Source organism: Ranitomeya imitator, chromosome 6, assembly GCF_032444005.1.
Source record: "Ranitomeya imitator isolate aRanImi1 chromosome 6, aRanImi1.pri, whole genome shotgun sequence".
Taxonomy (NCBI): Eukaryota; Metazoa; Chordata; class Amphibia; order Anura; family Dendrobatidae; genus Ranitomeya; species Ranitomeya imitator.
In genome coordinates, this window is record NC_091287.1 from 381776161 (window position 1) to 381798264 (window position 22104).

Genomic DNA, 22104 nt, shown 5'->3' on the forward strand with positions numbered 1-22104 from the left:
CACTATAACTCCACAGCCCTGCCTCACTACTGAGCATGCACATAAAGTGCAGCACAGATTCATCTCCACTATAACTCCACAGCCCTGCCTCACTACTGAGCATGTACATAAAGTGCAGCACAGATTCATCTCCACTACAACTCCACAGCCCTGCCTCACCACTGAGCATATACATAAAGTGCAGCACAGATTCATCTCCACTATAACTCCACAGCCCTGCCTCACTACTGAGCATGCACATAAAGTGCAGCACAGATTCATCTCCACTATAACTCCACAGCCCTGGCTCCCTACTGAGCATGTACATAAAGTGCAGCACAGATTCATCTCCACTATAACTCCACAGCCCTGGCTCACTACTGAGCATGTACATAAAGTGCAGCGCAGATTCATCTCCACTACAACTCCACACCCTACCTCACCACTGAGCATGTACATAAAGTGCAGCACAAATTCATCTCCACTACAACTCCACAGCCCTGCCTCACCACTGAGCATATACATAAAGTGCAGCACAGATTCATCTCCACTATAACTCCACAGCCCTGCCTCACTACTGAGCATGCACATAAAGTGCAGCACAGATTCATCTCCACTATAACTCCACAGCCCTGGCTCCCTACTGAGCATGTACATAAAGTGCAGCACAGATTCATCTCCACTATAACTCCACAGCCCTGGCTCACTACTGAGCATGTACATAAAGTGCAGCGCAGATTCATCTCCACTACAACTCCACACCCTACCTCACCACTGAGCATGTACATAAAGTGCAGCACAAATTCATCTCCACTACAACTCCACAGCCCTGCCTCACCACTGAGCATGTACATAAAGTGCAGCACAGATTTATCTCCACTATAACTCCACAGTACTGCCTCACTACTGAGCATATACATAAAGTGCAGAACAGATTCATCTCCACTATAACTCCACAGTACTGCCTCACTACTGAGCATATACATAAAGTGCAGAACAGATTCATCTCCACTATAACTCCACAGCCCTGCCTCACTACTGAGCATATACATAAAGTGCAGCACAGATTCATCTCCACTATAACTCCACAGCCCTGCCTCCCTACTGAGCATGTGCATAAAGTGCAGCACAGATTCATCTCCACTGTAACTCCACAGCCCTGCCTCACTACTGAGCATGTACATAAAGTGCAGCACAGATTCATCACCACTATAACTCCACAGCCCTGCCTCACTACTGAGCATGTGCATAAAGTGCAGCACAGATTCATCTCCACTACGACCCCACAGCACTGCCTCACCACTGAGCATGTACATAAAGTGCAGCACAGATTCATCTCCACTACGACCCCACAGCCCTGCCTCACTACTGAGCATGTACATAAAGTGCAGCACAGATTCATCTCCACTAAAACCCGAGATCCTTAGATCAGGAACAGAACACACATTTATAGGACATTTCATAACTTCCCAAAATATTATGGAAACATTTACAGCACATCTTGCATTGTACTACGGTACCCAATTTATTATATATTTTAGGAGTTGGTCCATTTTATATCAACTCCACCAAACTGGACACGGAATCGGACTGCACAGTCCTGGTGCTTAGTGCAGTTTTTATAAAATCACCGTTTTATCAGCAGCAGATCATCATTAGAGAACTAGTTAAGCTGCTGACAGGTAGTCAGCCACGCCTGCCCTTCCAATGATTGGCAGCTTTCTGCATATGCACAGCTTAGACAGATATCTGACAATCAGTGGTGTGTGTCATACAGCATCCAGCTCCCCTCCGAGCCCAGTGCCGTTTCTGCAGCTTGCCCGCTGCGCTGTTTGTCTACAGTGTTGAAATCCCCTTGACTGCCAATCACTGAGCTCAGCAGTTCTGCCCGTGTAGACAGGAGGAGCCATTGAGCTCAGTGATTGGCTGAAGCGCTGTCAATATGACGTCACAGCTGCACCCAGGTCAGCGGCAGAGACACAGCGCTGGATGCAGCGAGTGTAAATAATACTCAGTTATAGCAGAAAGCTTTCAGGAATGGCAACAACTCCTTTAGGCTACGTTTCCACAATGAGCTGTCGGTGAGTTTTTGATGTTGCAGAATTTCTACACCATTTCTTCACCCATTAAGAAAATTAGGTAACTTGCGTTTTTTCATTACGGTTTGGAGTGCGTTTTTTTTTTTCATGTGTTTTTATCACTACTTTTTACGTCTCTTTTATTTTATCTGTCAAATTTTTAATAAAGCTGTTATGCTTTTGATACTTCCTGAAATTTGGCTTTGACAAAACATTTATTGATGTAGTCAAGTTCAGATTACATGCGCTTTTGATGTGTTTCCACAACACTGAAATGCTCTAAAAACAAATGTATGGTTTTTACCTGATGATTTTTCTGATTCTACTGCAAATCTATGGTAAAAATCTGCACAGAAAACTCGGCGTACTCACAATTTTGCGGACATGTTGCGGCGGATTTGAAAAACGCACCGCAGCTCACTTAATGCTGAGTTAACAAAATAAGTTGCATCCACTTTGCTGGAACTGTAAGACGCTGCGTTTTTTTTTTTTTTGAAACGCAGCATCAAAAACTCATCGTGGGCGCGCAGCCTCTAATATACAAGTTACTCGTCCATGAGTTAAAATATAAATATTACTGTGACTTGCAGGAACTTCAATGTTTTCCTATGGAAAAAAAAGTGGCAGATGACCCTGCATAAACTACAAAGAAATCTGACAAAGTTCTGTGCATCCATAGACTAAAGAGAGAATTTAGGGGTTAATTGCGGGCATTCTATTCAATGATTCTCCTATATATAATGTGGTCATAAATATAGACAGGGTGCAAAAGACTATCCGGTAGAATAAAGAATGATTTGTGGAGGTGACCCACCGAGGTCAGTTATTCTTTCCCATCTAAGTCCCTGATAGACTTGATTCCACCTACTGGGCTTTACATTGTGACTACACAGTCGGGGCTCTTCCTCAGGGGCATTTGGAATAGCAGCAGCTGCAAGATACAACCATTGAGAACCTCCTGTCATCTACTTTGTGTGGCTGCAATCTGCCAGTGCTGCATAATAATCCGCTGCCGACTGGTGGTGGAAGACGCTGAGCAAGGTTCATTACCACACTGAGGGTCAGCACAGCCATCCCGGGTCACACTGCACACAGGAGATACTGCCTGCTCCACGTGCCCCTATGAATGAAACACCATGCAGAAGGGCTTTATCCATCACTCCAGACATGTCTGTGATTTGAAGCTCTCTTATAAGAAACAATGTGACACATTACATTAGGGGGCATATTAACAAGTGTTAAGTTTGTCAAGATTTTGCAAAAATCCCATAAGAAAAAAAATGTAAAAAAAATCCTTCATGTTTGATTATACCCTTAGGTCAGACACATAAACTGCTCCTTAACACACATTTTTACATATTGGAGAATTCAAGAATTACAGAATTAATAGACATAAGATTAACTATTCCTCCAAATATGTAGATTCTACCCGTCGTGGCTAATTTTCATTTTTTCACTTTTTTTCCTTCCCTTCTACCAATAGCTATAACTTTTTCATTTTTCCATCAACTTAGCGGTCTAAAGGATTTTTTTTTTGAGAGTTATAGATTTAAATAACACTACTCATATTACCATAAACTGTACTGAAAGACAGAAAAAAAATTCAAAACAGGAGAAATTATGAAAACAAAAATCACCATTCCGTCCGTCATTGTTTCTATGGGTTTTGTTTCTGTGGCTTTATTGCGCGGTAATACTGACTTGATAGGTCAGTACACATACGGCGATATCAAACATGTATACGTTTTTAAATTATTTTATTGGCTAAAAAAACCCAGAACTGTGTAAATAGAAAAAAATAAACAAATTGGTCGCCATATTCTGAGACCTGTAACTGTTTCATTTTTTCATCGATGGTGCTGAGATTTTTTTTTGCATGCTGAGCTGTAAATTTTAATGGTAGTAATTTAGAAACAAATAATGTTTTCATCACTTGTTTTGCATTTTTTGTGGAGGTTTAGCAATAAAAAAAAAATGCAATTTTGGCGTTTCCATTTTTTGACATTTACCTAATGGGTTAAATAGTTACAGTGGGGCAAAAAAGTATTTCGTCAGTCAGCAATAGTGCAAGTTCCACCACTTAAAAAGATGAGAGGCGTCTGTAATTTACATCATAGGTAGACCTCAACTATGGGAGACAAACTGAGAAAAAAAAATCCAGAAAATCACATTGTCTGTTTTTTTTATCATTTTTTTTGCATATTATGGTGGAAAATAAATATTTGGTCAGAAACAAACAATCAAGATTTCTGGCTCTCACAGACCTGTAACTTCTTCTTTAAGAGTCTCCTCTTTCCTCCACTCATTACCTGTAGTAATGGCACCTGTTTAAACTTGTTATCAGTATAAAAAGACACCTGTGCACACCCTCAAACAGTCTGACTCCAAACTCCACTATGGTGAAGACCAAAGAGCTGTCAAAGGACACCAGAAACAAAATTGTAGCCCTGCACCAGGCTGGGAAGACTGAATCTGCAATAGCCAACCAGCTTGGAGTGAAGAAATCAACAGTGGGAACAATAATTAGAAAATGGAAGACATACAAGACCACTGATAATCTCCCTCGATATGGGGCAAAAAATCCCACCCCGTGGGGTCAGAATGATCACAAGAACGGTGAGCAAAAATCCCAGAACCACGCGGGGGGACCTAGTGAATGAACTGCAGAGAGCTGGGACCAATGTAACAAGGCCTACCATAAGTAACACACTACGCCACCATGGACTCAGATCCTGCAGTGCCAGACGTGTCCCACTGCTTAAGCCAGTACATGTCCGGGCCCGTCTGAAGTTTGCTAGAGAGCATTTGGATGATCCAGAGGAGTTTTGGGAGAATGACCTATGGTCTGATGAAACCAAACTGGAACTGTTTGGTAGAAACACAACTTGTCGTGTTTGGAGGAAAAAGAATACTGAGTTGCATCCATCAAACACCATACCTACTGTAAAGCATGGTGGTGGAAACATCATGCTTTGGGGCTGTTTCTCTGCAAAGGGGCCAGGACGACTGATCCGGGTACATGAAAGAATGAATGGGGCCATGTATCGTGAGATTTTGAGTGCAAACCTCCTTCCATCAGCAAGGGCATTGAAGATGAAACGTGGATGGGTCTTTCAACATGACAATGATCCAAAGCACACCGCCAGGGCAACGAAGGAGTGGCTTCGTAAGAAGCATTTCAAGGTCCTGGAGTGGCCTAGCCAGTCTCCAGATCTCAACGCTATAGAAAACCTTTGGAGGGAGTTGAAAGTCCGTGTTGCCAAGCGAAAAGCCAAAAACATCACTGCTCTAGAGGAGATCTGCATGGAGGAATGGGCCAACATACCAACAACAGTGTGTGGCAACCTTGTGAAGACTTACAGAAAACGTTTGACCTCTGTCATTGCCAACAAAGGATATATTACAAAGTATTGAGATGAAATTTTGTTTCTGACCAAATACTTATTTTCCACCATAATATGCAAATAAAATGTTAAAAAAACAGACAATGTGATTTTCTGGATTTTTTTTTCTCAGTTTGTCTCCCATAGCTGAGGTCTACCTATGATGTAAATTACAGACGCCTCTCATCTTTTTAAGTGGTGGAACTTGCACTATTGCTGACTGACTAAATACTTTTTTGCCCCACTGTATATTTTAGTAGTCTACTTGCTATGGCAATATCAAATATGATTATTTTTTATTTGTTTTATTTCTTCATTTTTAACGGGGAAAAAAGCAAAGTGGGTGATTCCAATGTTTGTTTGTTTTTTTAATCCTTTTAATATTTTGTTTGGGTTTCACATGAGTACCAAGATGGCAGCCAGCCATGGCAACTCATGGACATGCCATGTTAAAAAATGTACACTGCTGCCATATTGGCAACAGTCTATTTGGGCACCATGAGCAAACAATATCCATGTAAGGCTTCTGAGAAAATAATGACCCATTCATGGGAATGTAACCTCCGAAAATGACCTATTGTTTAAATCAGGAAGTTGTGTCACATGTGCAGTATTTTTTTTTAATAATTTAGCATTTTTTCTTCATATCACAATCTTTATTAAAAAAAAAAAAAGATTAATCTTGCAAGTTTCACATTGTCCAATAGGGATTACAAGGACAGGCACCACCTCTATATACAGGTGATAATACAGGTTCCATCAATCACAATACGTGATGTCACTGCTGATCCCTCTCCTCTCACAATAAACTTTTCACATGCTCACTAGATGCTTCCGTACAAAAGATAGGGTCGGTTCATTGCAGCTAATGCACATGTGTTGTTTCCTAAAACAACAGGAAGTAAAAGTCTAAAAAACACCCAGCAGCCAAAAAAAAATGCAACATTTCTATTTTTAGTAAAGGATGATGCAATATAAAAAAGAATTAAAAAAATAAAACGATTTTTTTTTTAAAATACGTTTAAACAAAAGCCTAATTTAAAAATAGATCCTTTTCTGATGACGCATTTCCTTTAATGAATAGGTCTGAAAGGGCTTACGACTGGCCATTTTTTTTTTTTCGTTTTTGCCTCTCTGCTTTTCAGCAGTTATAACTTTTTTACTTTTTCACCGATATGGCGGTCAAAGGCTTTGCTTTACAATGGACAAATTGCATTATTTTTCAATGCTAATTTGTAAATATAAATCAATAATTTACGGTATATATTTTTTTCTGCAACGCAAATATAGAAAAAAGCTTTTTTTTAATTTACATTCTTTGCTTATATTCATACTCTCCTACACCAAAGATTACGGTAACTGAATGTTCAGGTTATTGTGGCTATGTGGACACCTAATAATTGTATGATAAAGAACAAAAAAAAAACACTAACTGAATCCTGTGTACACTCAATGTATTAGAAATGACAACAAAATTTATGGAAATATATATTGACACAAATACATTAAAAACATTTTTAAAAAACTAGTAACATGTCCCCAACGTGGGAAACCAACTGCAGGCCACCCATTTAATAATTGAAGCTATCCTGCTCCTAATATGTGTTATGACAACGACTTGCACTAAAATAAATATAGAAAATATACATAATCAATGTGAAAGGAGATTAACAACAACAAACAATACCACATAATGGAAAACAGATACTTAAAGGGAATCTGTCACCCCAAAAATCGTATATGAGCTAAGGCCACCGGCATCAGGGGCTTATCTACAGCATTCTGTAATGCTACAGATAAGCCCCGATGTAACCTGAAAGATGAGAAAAACAGGTTATATTATACTCACCCAGGGGCGGTCCCGCTGCGGTCCGGTCAGATGGGCGTCGCGGTTCGGGTCTGGCGCCTCCCATCTTCATACGATGACGTCCTCTTCTTGTCTTCATGCTGCGGCTCTGGCGCAGGCGTACTTTGTCTGCCCTTTTGAGGGCAGAGCAAAGTACTGCAGTGTGCAGGCGCCGGGCCTCTCTGACCTTTCCCGGTGCCTGCGCACTGCAGTAATTTGCTCTGCCCTCAACAGGGCAGATAAAGTACGCCGGAGCCGGAGCAGCGGCAGGAAGACAAGAAGAGGACGTCATCCTATGAAGATGGGAGGCGCTGGACCAGGACCGCGATGCCCATTGTACCGGACCGCAGCAGGACAGCCCCTGGGTGAGTATAATATAACTTGTTTTTCTTACATTTCAGGTTATAACGGGGGCTTATCTATAGCATTACAGAATGCTGTAGATAAGCCCCTGATGCCGGTGGCCTTATCTCATATACGATTTTTGGGGTGACAGATTTCCTTTGAGTGCAAATGAAGGAAATCAGGGACTGCTAGGACGTAAAAACCACAGTATGGTGTAGGATGAAAAAATGTCCAATATATGTAGGATTTATTTTTTTTGCATGCAATAATATATTTTATATTAAATAATCAGATTTTTGTTCATTTTTTTCAGATGGAGAGTTTTTATTTTTAACATTTATTGAGAAAGGGTGGGAGAGGGTGAGGAAGATGGAGAAGAGGAGGTAAAGGGAAAGATATCTCTGGGGTTCTGGGGATGTTATTGTACATATTTTCCACTGTAATTGGGGCATCCATGGGAGGTCAAATTAGACTTCTTTCACACTTCTGTCTTCTAAATCTGCACAGGATCCGTCAAGATGTTGAAATGATGGATCCTGTGCAGATTATGGAAAACGTGTGCACTGGGCCCGTCTTTCTGACGGACCCGTCGAGCCTATGTGCACCTGTTGTGTATGCGTCTTCGCAGCGGTTTTCCGCTGCGAAAACGCATACACAACACAAACCAGGTTAAAAAAAAATTTTTTTAAAAAATCACAGTATTCTCACCTACCGGCGTTCCTGCGCAGCGATGCTCCCGACAGCTCGCGAGATTTTGCAATGTATTACTAGGAAGTAACGCTAGCTGCGGGAACGCCGGTAGGTGAGAATACTGCGATTTTTTTTTTTTTTTAATTATTTTTCAAATTCTATCTTGTTACTATTGATGCTGCATAGGCAGCATCAATAGTAAAAAGAGAAAGAGAGCAAGCGAGAGAGAATTTCCCTGACGGGAAATTCTTCCACGCATGCTCTCTTTGAAAAAGCGGGACCCGCCGCTGGATTCCTGCTTTTCACAGGCAGCGACGCATCCTGCGCCCATAGGCTACTATTGTAGCCAGGATGTGTCGCTGACCGATTTTCCGAGGTGCAGAAAAAACATTCCTCTGAACATTTTCTCTGCCCGACAGACCGTTTTTTTTATGCAGGATCCAGTGAAAGACGGATGAAACGGATGGCCATCCATCACAATCCGTCGCTAATACAAGTCTATGGGAAAATGCAGGATCCTGCAATATTTTTTGCAGGAGATTGTGACGGAAGCTGAAAGACGGAAGTGTGAAAGAGGCCTTACAGGAGAAATCAGCCCCCTGATGAGTCACTGCCAGAGATGATCGGCAAGGTGAGTGCAGCGCGATCGCCTGATCCTATAGAGGGATTGGTACTGCCAATGCTTATTTTCACTACATAGAACTTGCTGAGAATTATGTAGCGGTCAAAAGAAACCTTCTCTTCAGGGTTCCCCAGGTGTGTCTGACAGCTGTGCACCTGATCTTTGGGGGCTTTACTCCCGCCTTACATTTCTAATAGATTGGTTAGGGCTCGGGACCTAGTTTTGTAAATTTATGGAACGTTATTGGATTTAAAAAGTCACATCCAATAGGACTTCCGTTGACTAAGTAAAAATGGCAGCGGCAGCTTACCAGAAAAAGACGCACCGAAAAAGTACCATAGGTAGAGAATGATACCGCAAACTAAAAAGCAGTGCATGTTATTGGTTCTATATTTTACTATTCACGCTCAGCTAACAACGTTATGTGAGGAAACCCCTTAACACAGATGTTTTGTTAGCAGAGTTTCTAGAGCTAGGACTTAAAAGGACATGGTGGAAGCTCTTGGCGCAGCACAGAAGATCTTACCTCTTTTGCTCTTTCCAGCTCGTTGTGTAATGCCTGTTTGGTCACCTCCATTTCAATGATTTGCTGACGTAAAATTTCATTTTCATCTTCGGCTTTAATTCGCTTCACTTCCACATTTTCTAGCTCATGGTGCAATCTGACAGATACATCTTTGGCTACCTGTTACCACACAGACACAAATGATAAGTAGATAAATGTGAGGCCTACGGAATATTCAGCAAGTGTAAACACTGTGCAGTGTCTGATCCTACGTACCCTGTACACCACAATGTGGCTGAAGTTTTCTCAGTGATCTAATATAGGGAGGGGTGTACCACCCATAGCGGCAGACCACACGACTGAATGGGGGGCTGCTGGTGCCATTATACTGAGTGGGACGCTGCTGGAGCATCATACTGAAGGACCATCATATTGTGTGAGAAGCTGTGGGGGCTATGATACTGTGCGGGGGTTGTGGGGACAGCATACTGACAGGATATCACACTTTGTGGGGGGCATGATACTGTGCAATAGGGGTTCTTGGGTCTGCATACTGACAGGACATCACACTTTGTGGGGGCCATGATACTGTAAGAGGTAGAACTATGTGGGGAACTTTAGGGGAATTATGCTGTGTGACTATTATATTGTGTTGAGGGCATTATACTTTGCTGGAGGCACTGTGGAGTCATCATACTTTACGTTTTCGGAGACTTTGGACATATGGTTTATGTTGAGGATGTAGATAATCAGTAGCCGCTGACGGCTATGGCTGTCATGTGAAATCTTTTATGTCTGGAGATTAGCAGCGATCATAGGGCTCAGAGAGGATGAGCAGAGCATGTCCAGGGGGTAAATATAGTTTTCTTTTATTCAATTTTGTGCAGCAATTTGAGGCCAATAATAAGGGTTATCCAGTGGTGTACAACCCCTTTAAATCTGCCAACACTTGTCTTACGAGTCCAGTGGGTGGTCCGACCCAAAGATTAACCACCTTGCCTCTATAAGCCTGCATAAGCAGAGCTGTATGTCACTGAGTTGGACAATCAGCTGAACTCATAAGTCCAGAGAGAGAATCAATCAATAATACATGTATTAATATGTATATTAATCTGCTACCTGGGAACAACATTGACTACAGTAGTGCAATAACATCAGCTGTGTTATCTGAGCAGCAAATGATCTCATAGAGGCAGTGTGGAGCAACATGTTTTGTATTTCTACATAATGAAGCTCCTTGCTCAGTAGAGAGCCTGGCATGTGAGCCTAATTCTGGAACCAGTTCCAAAGCTGTACACTTTGCCATTTCTGCATATCTCCCAGATCTAAGGGTATGTTCACACGTTCAGGATTTCCATGCTTTTTTTTTCCTGACTGTTTTTTAAAAAACTGCAGCTCTTGGCAGAAAACGCAGGTCCTTTTTTTGGTCCTTTTTTGGTCCGTTTTTGATGCGTTTTTTGATGCGTTTTTTTGATGCAGTTTTCTAGCCAGAGTCTGTGTGTTTTCTAGGAATTTTTTTAGGGTTAAAATGGCTGAAAATACCCTAACCCTACCCCTAACCCTAACCCTACCCCTAACCCTACCCCTACCCCTAACCGTAACCCTACCCCTAACCCTAACCCTACCCCTAACCCTACCCCTAACCCTACCCCTAACCCTAACCCTACCCCTAACCCTACCCCTACCCCTACCCCTATTCTAACCTTAGTGAAAAAAAAAAAAAAAAAATTCTTTATTTTTTTTATTGTCCCTACCTATGGGGGTGACAAAGGGGGGGGGTGTCATTTACTATTTTTTTATTTTGATCACTGAGATAGGTTATATCTCAGTGATCAAAATGCACTTTGGAACGAATCTGCCGGCCGGCAGATTCGGCGGGCGCACTGCGCATGCGCCCGCCATTTTGCAAGATGGCGGCGCCCAGGGAGAAGACGGCCGGACGGACACCGGGACGCCGGGTGAGTATAAGGGGGGGAGATTAGGGCACGGGGGGGGCATCAGAGCACTGGGGGGGGGCATCGGAGCACTGGGGGGGGGCATCGGAGCACGGGGGGGCGGGATCGGAACACGGGGGGGGCAGCCACACTCCGCCCACGCACTTCCGCCCGCTCCCCGCACTTCCTGCTGCAGCGGTTCTGCACATCAAACCGCAGTAAAACCCGCAGATATATTTTTGATCTGCGGGTTTTACTGCGGTTTGGACCTCACAATGGAGGTCTATGGGTGCAGAACCGCTGCGGCTCCGGAAAAAGAATTGACATGCTCCTTCTTTTTTCCGGGAGCTATTCAGCGCGTCTTTTTTTTTACAATTTCCGGACCATGTGCACAGTGTGTCCTGTTTTCCATAGGGTACAGTGTACTGTACCCTGCATGGAAAACAGCTGCGGAACCGCAGCGGCAAAACCGCCGCGGTTCCGCGGTAAAAAACGCACTGTGTGAACATGGCCTTAGGAAGTCTTTTTTCGCTGACAGGAAGCACTTCAATGTGTGCTCCAAGAGTCCTAGCTAAAGTAATTAGGAATCCCAACACGGCCCGGCCTAGGCCAGAACTGACGGCTTTGTGTAGCTGTGGGAATTCGTCAGCTGATATTTTTAATTAATAGAAGACTAAATGGTTGAAGTGAAAGAGAAATTCAGGAGAGGCATACCCCGATAGGCTTCGATCATGTTCAGCGTGCTATGACATTGCCAAGACATTCCAATTAGGTTTCAACACCTTGTTGCTCCTATTGCATTATGAAGAGGTTAAAGGGTTGGTCTAGGACTCACATATTGATGACAGGATAGGCAAAAAGGAGATAAGCTGTGGTTCGGCCATTGGTGGAGGAGATATCAGTTGATCGGTAGGAGTGCTTGCTGTCAGACACCCATTGATATCCTACAGATTTATCATCAATATATGAGGACAACCACATTAATAATGCCAATACCTTATAAACACTACTTTTACCTTCAAGTCTTGTTCCAGGCTCCTGATGAACTCTCCATCCACTTGACCTGTCTGTGCAACTTTTAAGCTTTTTTGCTCTGCTTTCCTGAGGCGGTATTGCAAAATACGGCAGTTCTTATTGGCTCGGTCGAGCTCCCGTCGGAGCTCCTGCAACTGGTAAACATCTTCCTCTAGATAGCTGTCCCGCATCTCCTCCATTTCAGCTCGCAGCTCATCCAGCTCATCCTGTTGAAGGTCAGGTCAAGAATTATGAGAAAAGTTAGTGTCTATGTAAAGTGACGACAAGGTCTGCAAAATGTAAAATAACAAATACTGATTCACACTTTTGAGCACTTAAAACAAGTACGGTAGCATTTTTCAGCCACGGTGACAATATTAGGAAAATTCATGTAGCTCAGGCTTCAAACCCGACCCTCATGGCTTGATTACCATTCCCTACTCAATTTATGTCACTTCTACCATCTACCAAAGCCCAGATTGTGTGACTCTTCTGATATTGTAACCACCCAGATGGCTCTTCAGTGGAAATCTACAAACTGCACAAGGTGTTTTAAAGAGTTTGCAATTTTTCTCTATCCGATATTGCAGAATATGTCCCAAAACATTTTAAATTTACGCGATAAGTAATGGTGGCTGTTTAGGATTCAAAAATGGCCTGTTCGGGTTCCCTTAAAGGAGTTATCCCACGAGCAAAATACATGTTAAGTAATACATCTTGGAATAATAAGTTTCACAATTGGATGTTAAAGAAAAATATTCCTGTGCTGAGATCTTATAAATGTGCTCCTGCTATGTCAGGGGTGAGGAACATCAGGCCCCAGAGAGCCATTTACGGCCCTCGATGACCCTTTATCAGGCCCCTGGGCAGATTCTCAGGGACCGCATTCTTGGACAGGGAGGTGTATTTTGATTACAACCAGCTCATTAATTTCTTCTTGCTCTGTTAGCATACACACGCAGTGTTCACTACTGAAGGGCATGCAATGAAAGATTACGTCCTGAAACCAGTGCCAGAGTCCGGATGTACTTTGTGGGTGGAGTTTGTACGGCCCCGAAGGATGGTAACATAGTAACATAGTAACATAGTTAGTAAGGCCGAAAAAAGACATTTGTCCATCCAGTTCAGCCTATATTCCATCATAATAAATCCCCAGATCTACGTCCTTCTACAGAACCTAATAATTGTATGATACAATATTGTTCTGCTCCAGGAAGACATCCAGGCCTCTCTTGAACCCCTCGACTGAGTTCGCCATCACCACCTCCTCAGGCAAGCAATTCCAGATTCTCACTGCCCTAACAGTAAAGAATCCTCTTCTATGTTGGTGGAAAAACCTTCTCTCCTCCAGACGCAAAGAATGCCCCCTTGTGCCCGTCCCCTTCCTTGGTATAAACAGATCCTCAGCGAGATATTTGTATTGTCCCCTTATATACTTATACATGGTTATTAGATCGCCCCTCAGTCGTCTTTTTTCTAGACTAAATAATCCTAATTTCGCTAATCTATCTGGGTATTGTAGTTCTCCCATCCCCTTTATTAATTTTGTTGCCCTCCTTTGTACTCTCTCTAGTTCCATTATATCCTTCCTGAGCACCGGTGCCCAAAACTGGACACAGTACTCCATGTGCGGTCTAACTAGGGATTTGTACAGAGGCAGTATAATGCTCTCATCATGTGTATCCAGACCTCTTTTAATGCACCCCATGATCCTGTTTGCCTTGGCAGCTGCTGCCTGGCACTGGCTGCTCCAGGTAAGTTTATCATTAACTAGGATCCCCAAGTCCTTCTCCCTGTCAGATTTACCCAGTGGTTTCCCCTTCAGTGTTTAATGGTGATATTGATTCCCTCTTCCCATGTGTATAACCTTACATTTATCATTGTTAAACCTCATCTGCCACCTTTCAGCCCAAGTTTCCAACTTATCCAGATCCATCTGTAGCAGAATACTATCTTCTCTTGTATTAACTGCTTTACATAGTTTTGTATCATCTGCAAATATCGATATTTTACTGTGTAAACCTTCTACCAGATCATTAATGAATATGTTGAAGAGAACAGGTCCCAATACTGACCCCTGCGGTACCCCACTGGTCACAGCGACCCAATTAGAGACTATACCATTTATAACCACCCTCTGCTTTCTATCACTAAGCCAGTTACTAACCCATTTACACACATTTTCCCCCAGACCAAGCATTCTCATTTTGTGTACCAACCTCTTGTGCGGCACGGTATCAAACGCTTTGGAAAAATCGAGATATACCACGTCCAATGACTCACCGTGGTCCAGTCTATAGCTTACCTCTTCATAAAAACTGATTAGATTGGTTTGACAGGAGCGATTTCTCATAAACCCATGCTGATATGGAGTTAAACAGTTATTCTCATTGAGATAATCCAGAATAACATCCCTCAGAAACCCTTCAAATATTTTACCAACAATAGAGGTTAGACTTACTGGCCTATAATTTCCCGGTTCACTTTTAGAGCCCTTTTTGAATATTGGCACCACATTTGCTATGCGCCAGTCCTGCGGAACAGACCCTGTCGCTATAGAGTCACTAAAAATAAGAAATAATGGTTTATCTATTACATTACTTAGTTCTCTTAGTACTCGTGGGTGTATGCCATCCGGACCCGGAGATTTATCTATTTTAATCTTATTTAGCCGGTTTCGCACCTCTTCTTGGGTTAGATTGGTGACCCTTAATATAGGGTTTTCATTGTTTCTTGGGATTTCACCTAGCATTTCATTTTCCACCGTGAATACCGTGGAGAAGAAGGTGTTTAATATGTTAGCTTTTTCCTCGTCATCTACAACCATTCTTTCCTCACTATTTTTTAAGGGGCCTACATTTTCAGTTTTTATTCTTTTACTATTGATATAGTTGAAGAACAGTTTGGGATTAGTTTTACTCTCCTTAGCAATGTGCTTCTCTGTTTCCTCTTTGGCAGCTTTAATTAGTTTTTTAGATAAAGTATTTTTCTCCCTATAGTTTTTTAGAGCTTCAATGGTGCCATCCTGCTTTAGTAGTGCAAATGCTTTCTTTTTACTGTTAATTGCCTGTCTTACTTCTTTGTTTAGCCACATTGGGTTTTTCCTATTTCTAGTCCTTTTATTCCCACAAGGTATAAACCGCTTACACTGACTATTTAGGATGTTCTTAAACATTTCCCATTTATTATCTGTATTCTCATTTCTGAGGATATTGTCCCAGTCTACCAGATTAAGGGCATCTCTAAGCTGGTCAAACTTTGCCTTCCTAAAGTTCAGTGTTTTTGTGACTCCCTGACAAGTCCCCCTAGTAAAAGACAGGTGAAACTGTACAATATTGTGGTCGCTATTTCCTAGATGCCCGACCACCTGCAGATTTGTTATTCTGTCAGGTCTATTAGATAGTATTAGGTCTAAAAGTGCTGCTCCTCTGGTTGGATTCTGCACCAATTGTGAAAGATAATTTTTCTTGGTTATTAGCAGAAACCTGTTGCCTTTATGGGTTTCACAGGTTTCTGTTTCCCAGTTAATATCCGGGTAGTTAAAGTCCCCCATAACCAGGACCTCATTATGGGTTGCAGCTTCATCTATCTGCTTTAGAAGTAGACTTTCCATGCTTTCTGTTATATTTGGGGGTTTGTAACAGACCCCAATGAGAATTTTGTTACCATTTTTCCCTCCATGAATTTCAACCCATATGGACTCGACATCCTCATTCCCTTCGCTAATATCCTCCCTTAAAGTGGACTTTAGACAAGACTTTACATAGAGACAAACCCCTCCTCCTCTCCGATTTTTACGATCCTTTCTAAACAGACTGTAACCCTGTAAGTTAACTGCCCAGTCATAGCTTTCATCTAACCATGTCTCGGTTATTCCCACTATGTCAAAGTTACCTGTAGATATTTCTGCTTCTAGTTCTTCCATCTTGTTTGTCAGGCTTCTGGCGTTTGCGAGCATGCAGTTTAGAGGATTTTGTTTTGTTCCAATCTCCTCACTGTGGATTGTTTTAGAAATGTTCTTACCTCCCTTCTGAGTATGTTTTCCTGGGTCGTCTTTGTTCGAGTCTAATGTTTTTCTTCCCGTCCCCTCTTCTTCTAGTTTAACGTCCTCCTGATGAGTGTAGCGAGTCTTCTGGCGAATGTGTGTTTCCCAGGTTTGTTGAGGTGTAGTCCGTCTCTGGCGAGGAGTCCATCATACCAGTAATTCACACCGTGGTCCAGGAATCCAAATCCTTGTTGTCTGCACCATCGTCTTAGCCAGTTGTTTGCATCAAGGATCCTGTTCCATCTCCTGGTGCCATGCCCGTCTACTGGAAGGATAGAAGAAAAAACTACCTGTGCATCCAGTTCCTTTACTTTCTTCCCCAACTCTTCAAAGTCCTTGCAGATTGTCGGTAGGTCCTTCCTTGCCGTGTCATTGGTGCCAACATGTATCAGAAGAAATGGGTGGACGTCCTTGGAGCTGAAGAGCTTTGGTATCCTATCGGTCACATCCTTGATCATCGCACCTGGAAGGCAGCATACTTCTCTTGCAGTTATGTCCGGTCTGCAGATGGCTGCTTCGGTGCCTCTCAGTAGTGAGTCTCCCACCACCACCACTCTTCGTTGCTTCTTGGCTGTACTTTTTGCTGTCACTTGTTGCTGTGTGCCCTTTTCTTTTTTGCTTGCTGGTATTGCTTCATTCTTAGGTGTGCCATCTTCATCCTCTACAAAGATTTGATATCGGTTCTCCAGTTGTGTGGTTGGTGATTTCTCCATGGTCTTCGTGCTTCTTTTGGTCACATGCTTCCACTCATCTGTTTTTGGAGGTTCTCTGACACTTTTTGCACCTTCTGTGACCAGTAGAGATGCTTCTGTTCTGTCTAGAAAGTCTTCATTCTCTTTGATGAGTTTCAAAGTTGCTATTCTTTCTTCCAGACCCCGCACCTTTTCTTCTAAAAGGGCCACTAGTCTACACTTCTGACAGGTGAAATTGGATTCTTCTTCTGGTCGAAGAATGGTATAAATGTCCAAATGGCCCTTGGCAGAAAAAAGATTCCCCTGTGCTATGTGCTGTGTAATGGATGTGTCCGACCATGCAGAGCTGCTCCAGTTCATAATCGGCACATACCTCAGTTCAGGGCCAAGGTGAAAACCCGTAAGTCAGTTCTGATAAGTGAGTATACACATGGAACAGCAAGGACTCTAAGTTGCTGCTTTTAGAGGTGATACATTTCCATGTCTGAGGTAACACAAGAGTGAGTGTTTCTGCAGCATCTCTGGCCCTTTGATAAATCAAGTCAGCGAGGTAGGAGCTCCAGCGACCGATGAGCTTATATGTCACTGGCTTGATTTATGAAGAGCTCACATGACTGGAGAAGCGGCAGAAACACTCATTCCTGTGATAAAACGGACAGGGACATGAGTTACCTCAGCAAATAGCAGCTGAGTCCCTGCTGTTTTATTTGTAAACTCATTTATTATAAGTGACACATGCTTTCTTTCATGGCCAGAAGTTATGGTATGTGCCGCCCAGTAGCATACAACCAATGGTGGCAGGCCACGTGACTGCTATGGAGCCAGTGAGCCGAGGGGGACAGTGCCCTGCCACCGCCTCCCCTCCAGCCATCATCACAAGTTCAAATTTATAGTCATCCTGGATGCAGATACAGTTGAAAGCATTACCCCTCTGTGACTGATGTCTCAGCATAGCGGGTGTGATGACATCACTACATGGTGCCCGCTGTGCTGAGATGTGCCGGTGCATCAGAATGCTTGCTGCAGAGCAGCGGGGGAACTAGTAGAAGAGGTGAGTATTGTATTATTATTTTTTTTTAAACCAATGAGTAAATTGTGGTGGCTAAAATGATTTATGGAGGACTATGGGGAGTGCATTAGACTGTTTGGAGGACTATGGGGAGAGCATTATACTGTATGGAGGACTATGGGGAGTGCATTATACTGTATGGAGGACTATGGGGAGTGCATTATACTGTATGACGGACTATATGGAGTGCAGTATACTGTATGGAGGACAATGGGGGGTGCATTATACTGCATGGTCTATGGAACACTATTAAGAAATCATTCTAGTGTGTAAAGGACTACAAGAAGTGCTTTATACTATATGAAGGCCTATGTGGAGTGCACTATGCTGTATGGAGAACTGTGGGAAGTGCATTTTGCTGTATGGAGGACTATGGGGAACGCATTATACTGTATGGAGGACTATGGGGAGCGCATTATACTGAATGGAGGACTATGGGAAGTGCATTAGACTATATGGGGGCACATTATACTGTATGGAGGACCATGGGGAGTGCATTTTAATATATGAAGAACTATGGAGAGTGCATTATGCTATATGAAGGACTATGGGGAGAGCAGTATACTATATTGAGGATTATGGGGTGCCTTATACAATATGGATGACAATGGGGCCCATTATACTAAATGGAGGGATATGTGGGAGCTATTATAATATTTGGAGAGCTATGTGGGGGCCATTATAATATTTGTAGAGCTATGTAGGGGCCATTATATTTGGAGGGATATGTGGGAGCCCTTATACTCTGTGGAGGACTATGTGGGGGTCATTATACTGTATTCAAGCAATTATACACTGTGAAGGTTTGTGTGGGATCCATGATAATGCGTGGAGGGTTGTGTGTGGTTCATTATACTGTTTGGAGGGCTAGTGGGGGCCATTATACAGTGTGGTAAATTGTGGGGGCCATTATACTGTATGTAGGCCCATTACACAGTACGGCATAGAGGGCTGTGTGGGGGTTATAATTGAGGTATCCTACTGTATTGTGGTCAACATACTTTGCCGGGGAAGTTGAGCTGGTGTACAGTAGGGTCATCATACTGGTGTGCGGAGGGTACTGTGGAGAAATTCACTGTGGGGATATCATACAGTGTTTGGGGGCACTTTTGTTGAAATCATACTTTATTGGTGCAATGACGGGGGAATACGGGCTTCAGTAGTTGGAACATTACTTTGTAAAGGCGGGAAAGATGTGAATTATGCTCTTCTGTGAAACTACCAAATATTTTTTGTTGTTGTTAAGAGGTGACAGGGGAGTAAGAACCTCTGCACTGGGGCCCCATGATTTCTAAGTACACCGCAGGTGACGACTATGAACCTTCAGCAGCTATGCATTGTAGGACACAACCATTGCACAATACAAGCAGGGGCACATTTAAATGATACCTCAACACAGGAACATTTTTCCTGACCACATCCAATTGTGGAACTTATTATTAGCCCAAAATCTGTTAAGATGTACTTTGGGAGATGTTCGCAGAAAGTTCATAGGCTACCGCAAGTGGATTTGTAGCTCTGTATCATAAATAGGAGTTGTTAGTATCTGCAATTTATGAAAAATAATAATCAGTACAACATATTTTTTTAATCAAAATCACTATGGAAAATAGACCGTCATTTTGAATCTGATGTAGAGACTAATAGGGGTACTGAATACCCTGCCTATGAGACCATTACCTTTTCTCTACAATGTTGCATAGGCTCAGTCTCTTAACTGCAAGCTGTTGGCAATTCTCATTCTCTTTTGCAGCAGACTACAAGATGTCAGCTAGTCAGCACTTACTGTGGTAGAAAAAGTGTTTGAAATGTAATCATTGAGGTTACTCTTGGATGGCAGTGGTATCTACTATGATACGGTACTGTAAATCCTACAGTATTAATACATTGTAGGCAAGTCCTGTTTTTTTTTCTAATGTCCCAACAAACACTTCAATATGAGAGTAACGCATTACCAGTCATATATGGTAATTGTTTTTTCTTCTAACGATTTGTTCCATTGCTGTTTCCTTTAAACACTTTATTATTCTTTTTGTTTTATTTTTACAAAAAGTTCTGTACTTTATCAGAAAATGGCAGTGATGCGTTTTGATACAGATTTTAGAAATAGTGCAAATATAATCATAAATCTAGCGCAAATCTATATATATAATTGTCTAAGGGGTACTTCGTGGCCTGTGTTATATACTGCGTGGGCTGTGTTATATACTGCGTGGGCTGTGTTATATACTGCATGGCTGCTATATACTATGTGGCTGCTACAGTATATACTATGTGGCTGTGCTATATACTACGTGGCTGTCTGTGTTAAATGAGCTGTGCTATATACAATGTGGCTGCTATATACTACGTGGCTGTCCTATATACTACGTGGCTGTCCTATATGCTACGTGGCTGTGCTATATGCTACGTGGCTGTGCTATATGCTACGTGGCTGTGTTATATACTACGTGGCTGTGTTATATACTATGTGGCTGTGTTATATACTACGTGGCTGTGTTATATACTACGTGGCTGTGCTATATACTACGTGGCTGTGCTAAGTGCGACCTGATGCGTTAGAATCGAGCCACCATCTAGTTAAGTAAATAAATTGGCATAGATTTCATTTAGATGTAACTTATTGGCTACAATTCTACCACTTTTCAAATGTGGGAATTTGACTTTTCCGATAATATGAGCTTTAAATAGCAATTTCAGAAACACAATGCAATATAATGAACAAACAACAAACAAATCAGTGCTACATATGTATCAGATTTGCTGCAAGGCCACAGGTCTAATAGGAAAATTGCAGAATAATAATATTTACAGTTATGGTGATGGCAACTGAGTAAGAATATAAAGTTTCAAATGTATTTCCTAAGATAGAAGCACTCATTCCATTACCAGCCTGCTACCCTTGGGATATGAACACACTATTATTAGGTTTGCACTCAATTTAAGGCAGGAAGGAGGTACTGTATGCCAAGGCAAATTCGAAGAAGGCAAAGCTTTCCAAAAAGGCTTCTCCCTCTGTATTTACATGTACACTGTATCCCATCAACACAACAAAATAAATACAAATTATAATATAATTAGGTGCACTAGTAATACAAGTGAGAAAGGAGTAGAATTGTTGTATAAAAAACCAAACAATCTGAATAATTTGGAACCCTAGAACAATAGAAAACCAAAACAGAAAAAACAAGGATCCCTAAAAAATAACTTTGTGTGCAGATTGCCCAAGAGGAGTGGTGGAACTCCCCAGTCTTGTAGACACAAGAGAACAATTATAGAAACAGGAACACATGGGCTACTTGCACAGTGAACAAGTCTGTATGATCATGTTCACACACCACCAAGAAACCTGAAGACACAAAAGAGAATAGTAAAACCAAAAACACTCAGTTTGAAAAAATGTTGCAGTAATCCGCAAGTGCTAGTAAAAGATGTAAAAAACAGGGTATTTGGTTGATACGTTTTTTGCAAAAAATGTATACTAAGCTGCTCTACCAATCTTCACGGTATACCCTTATCAGAGCAGTCCTAACTAATGTATGCAATCCCTATCTGATGTATTTAAAAACCTGATCATCTGTATATAACCTGTGTGAACAGGGTTCAGAGAGGAAAAATCCATGTGTGCATACAGGGTAGAACAGCTTTTGTGCAGATAGCCCAAGAGGAGTGGTGGAACTCCCCAGTCTTGTAGACACAAGAGAACAATTATGGAAACAGGAACACATGGGCTACTTGCACAGTGAACAAGTCTGTATGATCATGTTCACACACCACCAAGAAACCTGAAGACACAAAAGAGAATAGTAAAACCAAAAACACTCAGTTTGAAAAAATGTTGCAGTAATCCGCAAGTGCTAGTAAAAGATGTAAAAAACAGGGTATTTGGTTGATACGTTTTT

At 42.1% G+C, this 22104-nt stretch overlaps 1 protein-coding gene across 5 annotated transcripts in view; it reads right to left on the minus strand.

Annotated features, from left to right (window-relative positions):
* Positions 1-22104, minus strand: part of MTCL1 (microtubule crosslinking factor 1) — a 190560-nt gene that overhangs the window by 136576 nt on the left and 31880 nt on the right. For all 5 annotated transcript variants that reach the window (XM_069731064.1, XM_069731065.1, XM_069731062.1 and 2 more), the window contains exons 2-3: positions 12399-12623; positions 9470-9628 (exon numbers count right to left, since the gene is read on the minus strand). In XM_069731064.1, the coding sequence (XP_069587165.1) occupies positions 9470-9628; positions 12399-12623 (384 nt within the window). The remainder of the gene's footprint in view (positions 1-9469; positions 9629-12398; positions 12624-22104) is intronic.